At 39.2% G+C, this 14,422-nt stretch overlaps 1 protein-coding gene across 3 annotated transcripts; it reads right to left on the bottom strand.

The window, feature by feature from the left end:
• Positions 1-215: 215 nt before the first annotated feature.
• senp1 (SUMO specific peptidase 1) lies at positions 216-13,055 on the bottom strand. 3 transcript variants are annotated; one of them, XM_061774205.1, is made up of 18 exons: positions 12,461-13,055; positions 12,323-12,381; positions 12,060-12,247; positions 11,025-11,100; positions 10,732-10,885; positions 10,489-10,633; positions 10,297-10,412; positions 9,658-9,923; positions 9,489-9,552; positions 9,250-9,288; positions 9,081-9,165; positions 8,849-8,989; positions 8,552-8,683; positions 6,899-7,102; positions 6,729-6,808; positions 6,540-6,624; positions 1,953-2,048; positions 216-1,867 (listed from the first exon to the last, which is right to left on the bottom strand). In XM_061774205.1, the coding sequence occupies exons 1-18, from the start codon at positions 12,598-12,600 to the stop codon at positions 1,805-1,807; spliced, it is 2,133 nt and encodes a 710-aa protein (XP_061630189.1). In that variant the 5' UTR covers positions 12,601-13,055; the 3' UTR covers positions 216-1,804. The 3 variants fall into 3 exon arrangements, with proteins under 3 accessions (XP_061630189.1, XP_061630199.1, XP_061630209.1); XM_061774215.1 differs by having other exon boundaries at positions 9,658-9,869; XM_061774225.1 differs by having other exon boundaries at positions 12,323-12,376; positions 12,461-12,570.
• Positions 13,056-14,422: the final 1,367 nt, after the last annotated feature.

Raw genomic sequence — 14,422 nt, 5'->3', positions numbered from 1 at the left:
TAGTTTTCTGACATATTGAGAACATGAATTATAAATCACATTTTTTGTTTTTGTTTTAAATCATAAAGTCCAGCATACATGGGCCTTTGCAGAGGTGTCATCTCTCAGGGCCACATTTGGATTTATTTAATGTATTCTAGCTCTGCCAGGAGACATGAAATGTATGTGAAATAATGTATAACAATGCTTTGTTGAGTGAATCAATATTGACAAAGAACAATATATGAGGATTTATTACTACAAGAAACTTACTACATAAAAAAGTACATTAAAAAATTACAAGATTAAGTTTAAAATATATACAAAGTTTAAAATATTCTGAATATACCCCAAAACTGCTGTTGACTCACTCACATAAAATAGACTTTGAAACTTAATTTACAAACTTTTAGCAAGACTCATCAGTGAGGAAATTATGTTTTTACCCTTCCATTTTCAGCTGACCATTAAGACGACAGTACATACATACTTGGTTTCACTTGCTGGTCAACAGCAAAGCAAAACAGCATTCCAAGTCACACTCTGCAAGGCAATTCAAAAACCTCTCAGCATAAAGTACAAAAATAATTATATTTTTTTCATGTAACTGGGTATATTACAAGAAGCAAATGATGTACAACTTTTGTGGCCCAATATAAAGGTGCCATAAAGTTGACTTTTCTTGGCATACCCCATTTTTCTACTCAAAAGTACAATAACATGTTTCTATAATACAAACCCCAATTCCAATGAAGTTGGGACGCTGTGTAAAATGTAAACAACAAAATACAATGTGCAAATCCTTTTTAGCCTATATTCAATTGAATACACTACACTAGACATTTAATGTTCAAACTGATTAACGTTATTTATTTTTGTTTTGCAAAGATTCAAGTGCTGTTAAAATAAAAGGTGCCTCTGTCCCAGCATTTTGGGAATTTGTTGCAGGAATCAACTTCAAAATAAGGGATATATGGGGGGTGTTATCAGTTTGAATAATTACAAATCTTGTCTAGGTAATGTATTAAATTGAATATAGGTTGAAAAAGCTTTGCAAAACGTATTTTTCCTCAATGTTTTATGCAACATCCCAACTCCTTTGCAAATGGGGATTGTACAAAACACATTTCTCTCCCACCAAAATGTGTCAATGCTTCAAACTTGACACCTAACTGAATGTGGCTATCGAGAAAGACTTTGCTGACAAAAAAACCTGCAGCGTTTGAGGTACTATATGCTCCGCATGTGAGCCAACAGTCAAAATAAAACCCGAAAGTGGGGCAGAGGGAGGGTTCGAGTTACACACCTGAGCTCCCATTAAGACAGTCAATTCTGTGGGGATCTTTTATCCACCATCACAAATCAATATTGCATGTACTCATGTAAAATGTATTTAGTGCTAATGAGAAGAGAAATTTGTATGTTTGACGATCCGTCTGCCATGGCAGTTAGCAATCCTGACAGTATTTTTCTTTTTTCTTTTGAAGGAGAGCATTTTGAACACGAGTTCTAGGATCATAACTGTCATATGTTTATTCAACCTATTGTAAGACTAAACCTGTTTTACTTTTTAAGTGATCCCCATCATATTTTGTCTCTCACAGTGATAGTCTTACTTGTGTGTGTACGCACACGCACGCACGTACGTATGGAGGGCTAAACGTTTTAACTCGACCCCTGGCCAGAGGACTGGGAGGCAGGGAACGGTTCTCCGGCAACCTGTAGGCCATGTTCAGAGAGACTTCTGAAGATGGAGAGTGGCAGCATCAGTCCCTGATCTGATGAGCTGGTGTTGCAAGTCCAAATGTGCCCTGCAGAATCACTTTCATAACAGCTTCTGATTCACTATCTCCCAAACCATCCTCCTCCTGAAATATGGCATCTGTTTCTGCAAAAAGGATCGTGATCATCTTAGGAAATAGCACACTGCCATGATGATTCAGCACAACAATCCTATTTTGTTGACCACATACCTGTGTGAATGTGATGGGCTTGTCTTTGGTCATGTAATCTGCATATTTGCATGTAAACATTCCACAGTCACTCCCGTTCATCTGCTGTGGGATTTCCTGTGACAGCAAAGGAACACGAATGCTAATACTGTAGACGCAGGTCACTGATCGCGCCAACTTTGTTTTGCAAATGGTTCCTTCTCATTTTGGCGACTTCTGGTGGTCAATAAGTCATAGAATCAATCATTTAGAATCATTTTATCATCAGGTGCAACACATGCCACTGGCTCATAAATAGGATGAGCACCATTATCAAAGATAATTATTCTGATACTGACAAAGACTAATGTATCATTTAGGTTGTTATTGTGACACTGCACTCTCACGTTGATTTCCTCCTCCTTGGAAATGTCTCTTCCAATGATTTGCGCTTATAAAAAAGGGGAAAAAAATAAAACTGGGCCATTGTGGTAAAACTAGATTTGAAGCAGCTGTGCTTGCTTTCCTTTCAGTGCTAGTTGGCTGTTGACAAAACATCAGAGGTACTTTAATGCCACCTAGTGCATAGGAGTATCATAAATAGGGTCAGACAGGTTGGCCTACAGTGACACCTAGCGGACAAACTGGAAGTAGGCTATTTGAATGCCCCTTTCCATCAAAAGAATTTTTTTTTTCATATTGTTTAACAAAGGGCAAAATGACCTGGTTTAAGTTGGACATTTATGCGATTTGTCGATTGAATGCAAACGACCATAGACGGCATAAGGCGTGCAAAATGACTGGATCAGATTCCCGTGTGTTTGTGATAAATAGAGCAAGTTACTAATTATTAGGGATGTCCCCATCACATTTTTTTGCAGCCGAGTCAGAGTTTTTTATTTTAAGGATCTGCCGATACCGAGTCTCAAACAGATACCTCGACAATGCATTAAAAAAGAGCGTGCATCCAAAATTTCTCAAGTTAATATACATACATATGCCGCTACACCTGGCAGGGGAAGAACGAAGGCAGACTTCCAAATGCTTGGAACATCACTATTAAGAAGACTGAGATTATACACATGCGTTGAAGTCCGCAGCCAACTTGAGAAAGTAGGGTTCAAGCTGAGCAAGACCAGCAGATTTCTTTGGATCCAGCTGCTTCAATTTTCTAGCTACATCTGCAGCAGATCACTGCTTTTTACTCTTTTGTAATACGGCTGCAGTTCATTTAATTAAACAAAAATACATTTTAATAAATATTTTTCAATTTCTGTCAAAATGATAGAAAATTAAAAATATCTATATTTTTTTAATTAATTCAAAAAGTATTTAAAAACATTTTAGTTAATTCAATTATATCAAATTAATGACTAATCGAGAAAATTAAAGTGGAAATTCCAGAATGCTCGTCAAAAACTATTTTCCGTCAAAGGAATGAAAATAATCTGTTTGTTGATCAAATCAGCATGATCATAAAACCTTAATTACCTTTACAGATGATTTTTAAGTCACATTTTAAACAGTAACTGCCATACAAGTGGCACAGTGAAAGACTGGTTAGAGCGTCTGCCTCACAGTTGTGAGGACAGGGGTTCAATCCCCGGCCTCGCCTGTGTGGAGTTTGCATGTTCTCCCCGTGCCTGCGTGGGTTTTCTCCGGGCACTCCGGTTTCCTCCCACATCCCAAAAACATACATGGTAGGTTAATTGACAACTCTAAATTGCCCGTAGGTGTGACTGTGAGTGCGAATGGTTGTTTGTTTGTATGTGCTCTGCGATTGGCTGGCAACCAGTTCAGGGTGTACCCCGCCTCCTGCCCAATGATAGCTGGGATAGGCTCCAGCACGCCCGCGACCCTAGTGAGGAGAAGCGGCTCAGAAAATGGATGGATGGATGGATGGATGGATGTATCAGAGGTGTGAAGTATTTAAGATTATTATTCAGGTGTCTGTACTTTGAGTATTTATTTTTCTGGCGACTTTGTACTTAACAAAAATATCTGTACTTTCTACTCATTACATTTTAATGTAATGAGTTACATTTAGTACATTTAAAACCTAAGGATAACGACAATAAGGCGTAAAATACAAGGGTGGTAAAACAGTCTACTTATTCCAGCGGTTTTTAAAATTAGACCTTAATTCCTATAAAAAGGGTATCTTCAAATGGCGGGAATCATCACGCGGGCGTATTTTTCTCACCTACGCTGCTGTAACACTGTCTACGCTCAGTATTGACGGTAGTTCTTTTGATCACGTGACCATAATGAGCCGATCAAATAGTTTGTTTAGCAGAAGCGATTTGAAGACTTGAAGTCAAGTCAAGCTCAATCTGGTGCTCTTTCCTGAGTTGTTTAACATATCTCGATGTAAATACCAGGAAACTAAATCTGGAATTCTCAACTTTTGTCTCATTTTCATCTTTTGATCTGAAACCCAAATGTCATCAGTATACAACAAAAACAAACAAAGTATTGACCTCGCCGTTCCAATACTTTTGGAGGGCACTGTATAGATACAAAAATATATACCATGAACATATATAAGTATTATATGGGCCATTCACAAAGTTGTATTTTGTCTTTTTTAGCTCTACATTTGATGATCTACTACACATATTGAACTATTCAAAATGTGTATTGGCCAGACTCAGGCAACTTAATAATAATAAATAACAGGAGTGTTTTGTTTTTTTAAGAATATGAGCAAACATAACCATATATAACCATATTAGCAAACATAGCCATATGGCATTTAGGCTAACAGAATGTTAACAGTAAGCAAATTACAGATCAATGTGCAGGATGCTAAATAATATTTTCATGGTGCATTTCTACATATAATATCCTGGGGATTAAAATAGTACCAATTTGGTGGAATGGCATAAAAGCTTTAACACAGTTGGGGGAGCGCATGGTTACCAATACATTTAGATCGTTATTTAGTTTAGTGTGTGTCTTAAGGCTATAACGAGCAGCTAGAGCTGGTAAGATACGTCACGTGCGTGACTCCGCTCATCTACAAACGACCCTATTTATGACCAAATGCTCACTTCTCTCAAAATAATTCACACTTACATATCTTTTATCTGAACTTATGTCGTTTGAATGTGTCAATATTGCTAACCTGTCTGACGTTCTTTCAACTCGTTGACAACGCCATTCAGCGAACTGGCTTTATAATATATTAGGCTTTGTAGACCTATTTAGAAATGCAGTGTCATTTTTATTATTTTTTTTATTTAAAAAAAGAAATACAGTGTCTTTCAACTTGCGCTGAGGGTGGGCGCTCAGTGTGGTGTCTCCATGTTCATCACGAGTATGGGGCAACGGGCCAATAGAATCAAGGCAAACTGTGTCTGTGTGTCACGTACGTACGCACGTGTACACACACAGACACAAACACACACATGAAAGAAAACTGGCTGAGTGACAACACGCTGCATCATGTGCAAAACCAAATTTAGACGTGTTGAGGAATAAATGTCTTTAATTTATTTTGGGAGAAATTCCCAAACATTTAAAAATCTGAACTGTACTGTCTTTGGGCCCGTTTCGTGGAGGATAACTTTGTATATAAGCTTTCTCACACTGCTTAAAATCCATTTCCGGGTTTGGAGCGCGTGACCCAGCTGGGCAGCCGCCGCCAACCCGTCCAAATACAGTATACAAAAGCATACATGTGTTGTGGTTTAAAAAATACTTCACTATATTTATAGTGCTGCATGTAACTGTGGATTAAATAGCGAAGCTTGCTGTCTGTGTCCAAAATCTGCGTTAGACATGAATACCGCAAGCCGGTTACGTTGAAGTGATTGAATGGAACCCATTCAAAATATCCTCCTTTCTTTTACTTCACCCACGTGATACGTCCCCTCCTCTGTGGGGTTCTGAGTCGTGGACAAAAATCCAACGCTTAGTGAATTCTGCTTCACGCTGATAGTAACACCCTATATCGAATTATAAAAATGCAAAGTCGGTATGACCCCTGCCCATCCCGCCAGAAGCACCAAAACCCGGTTTGATGCCCATGCCATCACAGTGCTTGACTGGCCATCCAACTGCCCAGATCTAAACCCCATTGAGAATATATGGGGTATTATCAAGAGGAAAATCAGGGGCACCAGACCCAAAAACAAAGAAGAACTGACAGCAAGCATCAAGGAAATCTGGGCTTCCATAACTCCCAGGCAATGCCACATGCTGATTGCCTCAATGCCATGGCGCATCGAGGCAGTGATTAAAGCAAAGGGATTCCCAACCAAATATTGAAGATTAACATATCGTTTTAAAAGTACCGTATTTTGATTGATTTAATGTGACCCTAATTCATTTTTTCTACATAAACTGAGAAGTAAATGGTGATTTCTTCACAGTATTAAATTGTTTTGAATTCCTGATTTCGTGGGGTTTATGAGCTGGAAGCCTAAAGTGTGTAAAAATAATCAAATAAATACTTCAAATTGTGGGCCCTGAATCTGTAATCTATGAAAGTTTAACTTTTTGAATGGAATTATGGAAATAAACTTTTCCATGACATTCAAATTTTTTGGAAAGGGTGTGCGTGTATAAATAAATGACTCAATGCTTTAATTTAATAATCTCAGACTGAAGATATGCGGAACTTACATTGCGCTTTTTGCTTTGTAAAGTCCAGCCTGTGGTATCCAGTTTTTTGCCCTTTTTGTCCTTGCTTTCTTGTTGCAGGTAATCACTGGGGACAATACGGTAAATTAGTCTTGACACCCAATAGCTTAAAAAAGTCGTCATGCAAAAAAAAAAATAATATATCCCTTCAGGGATCCATGTCAAACTTACAACAACAACTTGCATGCTTCATCATTGTTCCCTCCCATAGAGTCAAAGTATGTGACAGCCTTTTTGCGGAAATCCACCACCTGGGAAAAGGAGTTTGAAAAGAAAAGCTCCAAAGCTTACAACATGCCCATCAGTCCCAAGGGGGGTTTCAACTGGTCATGAACACTTACAGAGAGGCACCAGTGCATACTCAGGTGGACAGGAACCAACAGAATGTCTTTGGAAAAGATGTCCATCTTTTTGGTCCATCGGCGGACAGCGGAGTAGCCGCTACTGCGCAGTTTGGGATAGAAGAATGTGCTGAAGGTGTTGACCGAAGGCAGCTTGGGGCCTTTGCTCCGCTCCACCAGCAGATTCATGTAAAAGTTGATCACCTTAAAAAGGAAGGGACAAGGAATTTACTGGACCAAGCCAACAGTAAAGGAGAGCTCAAGACCACATGGAACATTTCATGTCTTCATTTTCCTTTATAGTAAGAAATAATTTGTTTTCATTCAAATTACAACTGTAGAGGTAAGATAAATCAATTTAGCATGATGTCAAGAAAAAAGGTTAGTGCATTATTCTTATTTAACCTTTGGTAACAAAAGGGATCCATCTGCAGATTTGGGAGAGAATACACAATTTGTCTGTTTTATTACAAACAGGAATCGTATGTGATCTGCCCATATCATTGACCAAGAACACAAGCTGTCCTTTACACTATGTAAAACTAGAGTTGTCCTGATCCGATAACGGGATTGGAAATCGGGGCCGATCATGAAATTTTCATCTTATAGTTATCGGGTGGAGATCAAATTTATTTCATTTTATTAAATGTTTAACATCATAAAGCGACTAAATAATCCTGAGGTACAAACATACTGCCAAATGGAACAGCAAAAGCTTAGTTTTACAGTGGGTACTGAAAGTTTTCAGACCCCCTTAAATTTTTCACTCTTCGTTATATTGCAGCCATTTGTTAAAATCATTTAAGTTATTTTTTTTCCTCAATGTACACACAGCACCCCATATTGACAGAAAAAAACAATTGTTGAAATTTTTGCTGATTTAATAAAAAAGAAAAACTGAAATATCATACAGCCATAAGTATTCAGACCCTTTGTTGTGACACTCATATTTAACTCGGGTGCTGTCCATTTTTTCTGATCATCCTTAAAAGGGTTCTACACCTTCATTGGAGTCCAGCTGTGTTTGATTATACCGATTGCTCTTGATTAGGAAAGCCACACATCTGTCGATATAAGACCTTACAGCTCGCAGTGCATGTTAGAGCAAATGAGAATCATGAGGTCAAAGAAACTGCCTGAAGAGCTCAGAGACAGAATTGTGGCAAGGCACAGATCTGGCCAAGGTTACAAAAAAACATTCTGCTGCGCATAAAGTTCCTAAGAGCACAGTGGCCTCCATAATCCTGAAATGGAAGACATTTGGGACGATCAGAACCCTTCCTAGAGCTGGCCGTCCGGCCAAACTGAACAATTGGGGGAGAAGAGCCTTGGTGAGAGAGGTAAAGAAGAACCCAAAGATCACTGTGGCTGAGCTCCACAGATGCAGTTGGGATATGGGAGAAAGTTCTACAAAGTCACAACCATCACTGCAGCCATCCACCAGTCGGGGCTTTATGGCAGAGTGGCCCGACAGAAGCCTCTCCTTTGTGCAAGACACATGAAAGCCCACATGGAGTTTGCTTCAAAAAAACACCTGAAAGACTCCAAGATGTGTGGAGTGTTTGTACATGTATCAAATGCATCTCTATTAGCATCTATAGTATTGCTTACTCAAAAAATAGAGCCCTGGCATGTTGTTCAGCCCTTGCTTACCTCATCATTTAGCCAGCTGAGGCCACTCAGAGTCTGCAGATCCTTGCGTGTCAGACTGAGACCAAAACCTTCACTACATACTTCATCAGGACTCCCACGTCTTAACACCTTGTCCACTTGAGCCTCCATTTCCTAAACATACAGACACAAAGATCACAGGTAAGACACGAAACAAGTTTACACATTTACAGTGATAGGTACTGTATTTTGAGACTTGGCAGATTTGAGTTTCTATTTTAAATGTGTTAATTTTCTACATGTATACGCACATGCAGCACAAATTGCAGATAATAATACCTCTGTGAGTTCTGGGAATTCTGGTTTATCGTCCAATGACTGGGGCTCTTCTATAACTAGTGTCAAAGGAATCTCCGTCTCCAAAGGTACTCGAACATGAACCTCCACATCTGTGCTGCGTTGCCCTCCTTCGGACAGGCGCTAAAAAAACCAATGCCATCACGGGTAGGTGAAATCCCAAAGAGCAGACTAAAAAACGGAGTGAACAATAGTCTGAGTGTTGTATAGTCACCTGTCGCTGCAGCTGGGCAGCTAAGGCCTCTTGCTCTTCTATCTGTCTTCGCCTTTCTCTTGCCCGAGAATCATAAATACTTGTCCTAAAGTCACAGGATACAATACACAATTTGTAAAGTGTCTAAAATAAACAATCACAAATACATCATGTGAATTTATTTACTTACAATTCTTTAATCCATAACTCAGGTTGGAAACATGGCATGCTGTGAAGAGATGTTGTAATTTCTGATAAAAATACACGCAACTGGAATTTAAGCCCTTAATTATGAGTTAGTTATTCGTATAACATTCGTCATATATGAAATAACAGTCAACACAAAATTAACAGAACAAACAATGACATGTCAACATCTTGCTTGTATAGTTTCATTTCAAAATTATTCAAATTCAAAGAAATCCTAACCTTGAGGAATCTTGCTTTTTACTCTTTTGATCATTTACAATAATAACAGAGTTGCCATCGTGGGCTGCAAGACAAAAGAGCGAAAGGAACACCAACAAACTGTAAGAATAAGCAAATGTAAAATCAATTCAACCATTCCATTGTGAGTACAAACAAGAGGATGGCTAACTTGATGACTGAGTGTCGTGAGAGCAGGTGTCCAGCACAGCGGATGGGGAGGGCTGACTGGAGCTGAGGTCCACATCGAGAGACCATGTCTGGTAGTTCTCTGGCTTGCAAAAGGAAGCCACTGGGCTGGGAAGGTTGCTGGAGCTCTGGCTCGACACACCCCTGGGGCTGGGAGGGCTGCTTGGTCCTTCCGAAGTATCCCCTGCCACTGAACTGGTGAGGGAAGAGAAGTGTAGCAGTCTTCGGCTGGGGCTCAGGAAGCTGGTGCTAATGATAATGTGAAGAGGATGACAATGACATTTTTGCAGGAAACATTTACAAACTATAAAACTGTTGCACTATACTATGGACAGGCTGGTTACCAGTTCCAAGGTATACTGTGGTTTTAAAAAGTTACTATTTTAAAAACCGCTGAAACTTTCCATTAGCAGTATGAGCTGTTTTTTTTTTAACTGTTTTTTGTCATCGTCAGTGCATACAAAGTGTCAAAACAGAACAACACTTCTTTGTGGTGTGTCAAATTTATGTCAAAACTTATTTTTTTTTACTTTACAGGGACAATGCAACTGATAGAAAATCACAATTAATGTCTAGGTTTAACGGGTTGAGTGATATAAAGTATTGGAGCATTCATACATACAAATCTCTCTGTGACCTCACGATGGAATGTGAGTAGCCGTTGTGAAGACAAGACTGACCACCTGAGACCATGGCCAGAAGCTGCCGATATGCCTCCTTCTCCTCTAAATGAACAGACTGGACAAAACATTCCATGAGCCAAGAGCTCTAAAAACAACAACAACAAGTGACTATGATGGCGGTAACGTCTCACCTCCTGTGCTGTGCAACGGGCTTTGGCTTGATGCATGTGGCCCGCTGAAGTTCTGTGTGACGGCCTCTGTGGTACTTTGATTGGAAATGTTTTGTCATACATGCTGGTGCAGGAGCTGCTTGCTGTGGACCCTCTACTAACCACACTAAACAAAAACAAATAGTCATGTCATCAAATACAACCAACCAGAATACACGGAAAGAGCTAGAATATATCATCAGCTCAGGAAAATGTTTTTAATACCTTGGTGTACTATATTTTCTGATGTTTACGGGCCTGCCGAGCCATGCGGAGGTGTGCAATTTCGGCGTGATGGTGGGGGGAAAGCTGCCTGGGTGCCCATTTATTTTTGGGACTTCCTGAAGTGTTGGATTCATGTGCACTTGTCGCCTGCAAACTTTACATTCCCAAACAGACTAGTCATTACATACTGGAGTCATTGGATGGTTAGTCACATAACTGCACCATGACCATGAAAATAATTCCCACCAAAGGCTTCAAAAGACTTAATGAAACACTTCAGGAAATAAACTCACCTGATTTGGGTGTTTTCCACTCTGAAGTTGTAGCAGGAGCAGCAAAAGTCTGATCCAGGGAGTTTACTTCTGAGTTCTTAGAACATAAGACGGGGAGCTTGCTTGAATTAAACAACTCTGAAGCAGTTACATGAAGGGCTGGGCGATATGGTGTTTAAAAAAAAATGTGTCAAATAATCTAAAAAATAATAATAATAAATCTGACTAATTTTTTTTGCTCCTTCACTTACAGAAAAAGCAAATAATGACGATATTCAAACGTTTTGCTTTGTTTGTTATCCCTTCTGGGGTTTACTTCCCCTGAAAAAAAATTTTCCCGCTGGGTATAAATTTGCATCAACTTCTTTAGAAATAATAAAAACATATTTTTCTGTATAGTTAATATTAAAATAAGTATTCTCTCCAAAAGAAAGTCCATTTTGCAAAAATATGTTTTTAAACACGATTCTCAAAGAATTAAAATAAAAAAAGATTTCAACAACTTTAAATAAAAAAATGAGCAGCCAAGCTGCATGGCTCAGCTGCTCCACATCTGTTGTCACACCCCATAAACTCCCTTACACTCTTTTCTCATGAAGAGTTGTACAGTTGAGGCCAGGCCACCTCCGCAATGTATTTGCTGCTTGGAAGGACATACATAGGGTCAAAAGTTTCCAACACGTTTATAAATTGTAACCATGTCTTTGCCAATGTTTAGCACAACTGACTGTGATTGACTAACCATATGAAAATTCTGCTCATGTTGTCTGTTTCTTTGACGGAATTTAAGTCGCTTGTCACTGTTTTAAAAACAAACCACTAAAGGTGTCAAAGTTTACTAACTACAACAAAATAGTTTCTAATTTGGTAACACTGACTGTGCTTAAACTGAAAACTCCATTCATTTTGCAGCCATGTTCGTGGAACCACTGCATTTAAAAGTGAAGATGCACATTTAGCCATGAAAGCCACATTTTAATTTGTAATCATCCTGATAAATAATCCAGAATTTGTCAATCCATTGTGACATGTACGCACCCTAAATGTTTAACTTACAAGAATTGGTGTCCATCTTCCTGCTGATGTTGAGGGCTGTGGCTGACATTGTTCAAGAGGATGACCAGAGGAGGAAGGCAGCATGTTTTTTAAGGTAGGGCTCACACTGTTCTTCATCCACGTCGCCACACTGGAACTCCGATTCTTTACTCCTTCAGCTGCAATCTTGACAGTGTCAATAAGATCTCCTGATGAAAAACAAGAGCGTTAGTAGAGTTGTAAAACTACAATGACGATAGCTGATGAGGTGATCTTCAAATTACCCATTCGAGATTTCTTTACTGTGAGTTCATCTTGGTCACCTAAATGCCCGTCTTCTAAACTTAAAAGAGAAGGATACACGTTATTAGAATACGAAATGACCGATGGACGAAGTTAAGTTCATTTGTTTGAGCACTTACCATTCAACTGGTCTTTTCCGTCTCATCCTTATGTGGTCATCTCCAGGTACCCGGTCTGTTTGAGATGGTTTCACAACTGGAACACCATTGCGAAGATTGGCAACGCTTGACTCTACCCATTCGTACAATTTATTGAGCATGGCTTCAAGCTTACTAAATTACGCCGCTGGTTGACAATTAAATCGCTTCAAGTGAGTGCCGTCTAGCGGTCTCTGGAGCCAACACAAATGAACCTAGCGCGAGTCATTCGAGCGAGACGCTTAAACAGGGATAAGTCAGAGTTTCCCACTGAGCGATAGTCCGCAAAGGGAGAATTTGCTAACCTATTTGCTGGCAATGCTAACTAGCTTGCTAGCCAACGTCGTTAGCAACGCGGCTAATTTACACAACTATGTCTAAATTACTACAGAGGCGCTAGAGCTCGCAGCCAGTGCATTCGGAATACCCGCTATGGTGTTATGTCTCACACAAATCCGTTCAATATCCTGAACGACACGTTAGTTGGCCAAAAAACTCGTTGAAGAGTACTATCTCCCGCTTCTTCCTCATTCAAAACCACAACATGGCTGAACCGTGTGTCCCACTATTGAATGATTTGATTGGATAGCTGCACGACGTGAGGACTTCTATGCCAGCATATTACTGGTTGTTTGCGGGCCGAGGTGAGCGTTTGATTTCGACGTCACAGTGACCGGCGTTGACCGCGACATTTCTCTGTCAACTACGTGAAAACGCAAAGTAATTATTTGTAAACAATTCCCACAGTGCCTAAAAAACATGATTGAGTTCCAGTAGTTGATTTCCCAATCCTAATTTAGCCAAGGCACATATTTTATATGTTTTAGAAATCCCACGGCACACCACCAAACACAAATTGATATACCGTACTGAATAATTATCATATACTGTAATACAGTGGTTCTAAAAGTGTGGTACGAGTACCACTTGTGGTACGCGGGCTCTCTCGAGGGGTACACAAAAGAATCACTGCCTAAGTACCATCATTCATTTTTCAAGAACAGTTTGTTTTAAAACATTTATTTGGGTACAATTTTCATTTAACATGTACGTGCAATACATTTTTATTTAATTTTATTTCTGTAAAGCTTTTTTATTTTCTTACATTTAAGTGCAGTGCTCATGTTAAAACTGCATAATGTTACAGTGGCTAACAATAATTCTAAAAATACTTTTTAGGAATGAAACCTATGTCTTGGTTTGAGAATCACTGCTAGTGGAAGAGCATTTTGTTCTACCAGTCACTATACAAAGATGGCAAATGCAGTGGATGAAAAAAAGTATGTGCATTTCGTAAATTTCTGCATAAATTGGTCATCAAATGTGGTCTGGTTTTCATCTAAATCACAACAACAAACAGAGTTGCTTAGACTAATACCACACAAACAATTAAATGTTTTCATATTTTTATAGAAAATAACATGTAAACATTCACAGGACACGGAGTAAAAAGTAAGTGTACCTGTAACTGGTTGACCATCGTCTTGCAGCAATAACCTCAACCAAATGTTTCCTGAAGCTGCAGATCAGACGTGCACGATCAGGATGAAGTTTGGAACATTCCTCTGTGCAAAACTGTTGCATTTCAGCGAGATCCCTGGGATGTCTAGTTTGAATAGCTCTCTTGAGGTCATGCCACAGCATTTCAATCGGGTTCAGGTCAGGACTTTATATATAAAAACTTGTATTAAGCTGGAAAGGTTACAAAGGTATCTCTAAAAGTCTTGATGTTCATCAGCCCATGGTTAGACAAATTGTCTATAACTGGAGAAAGTTGAGCACTGTTACTTCTTTTCCAAGAAGTGGCCATCCTGTAAAGATGACTGCAAGAGCACAGCGCAGAATGCTCAATGAGATTTAAAAAAAAAAAAAGACTACAGCAGAATAGCGCAAGACCAGAGAGAGACAATCAGAACCGTTGGTTTTCGAAGGAGGAAGCAATAT

The sequence above is a fragment of the Phyllopteryx taeniolatus genome, chromosome 1 (genome assembly GCF_024500385.1).
Source record: "Phyllopteryx taeniolatus isolate TA_2022b chromosome 1, UOR_Ptae_1.2, whole genome shotgun sequence".
In the NCBI taxonomy this organism is placed as follows: domain Eukaryota; kingdom Metazoa; phylum Chordata; class Actinopteri; order Syngnathiformes; family Syngnathidae; genus Phyllopteryx; species Phyllopteryx taeniolatus.
Note: the sequence above shows the minus strand (reverse complement) of the source record. Positions and strands in the feature narration are given on the sequence as shown.

Bases quoted from the DNA above. Each gene is read 5' to 3' on its own strand.
- senp1 (XM_061774205.1), bottom strand. From the start codon at position 12,600: ATGCTCAATAAATTGTACGAATGGGTAGAGTCAAGCGTTGCCAATCTT. The intron at 11,101-12,059 runs GTAAGTTAAACA...TTATGTTCTAAG, and splicing joins GAAGATGGACACCAATTCTT to AACTCAGAAGTAAACTCCCT. The intron at 9,166-9,249 runs GTAAGTAAATAA...CTGTGACTTTAG, and splicing joins GAGTTATGGATTAAAGAATT to GACAAGTATTTATGATTCTC.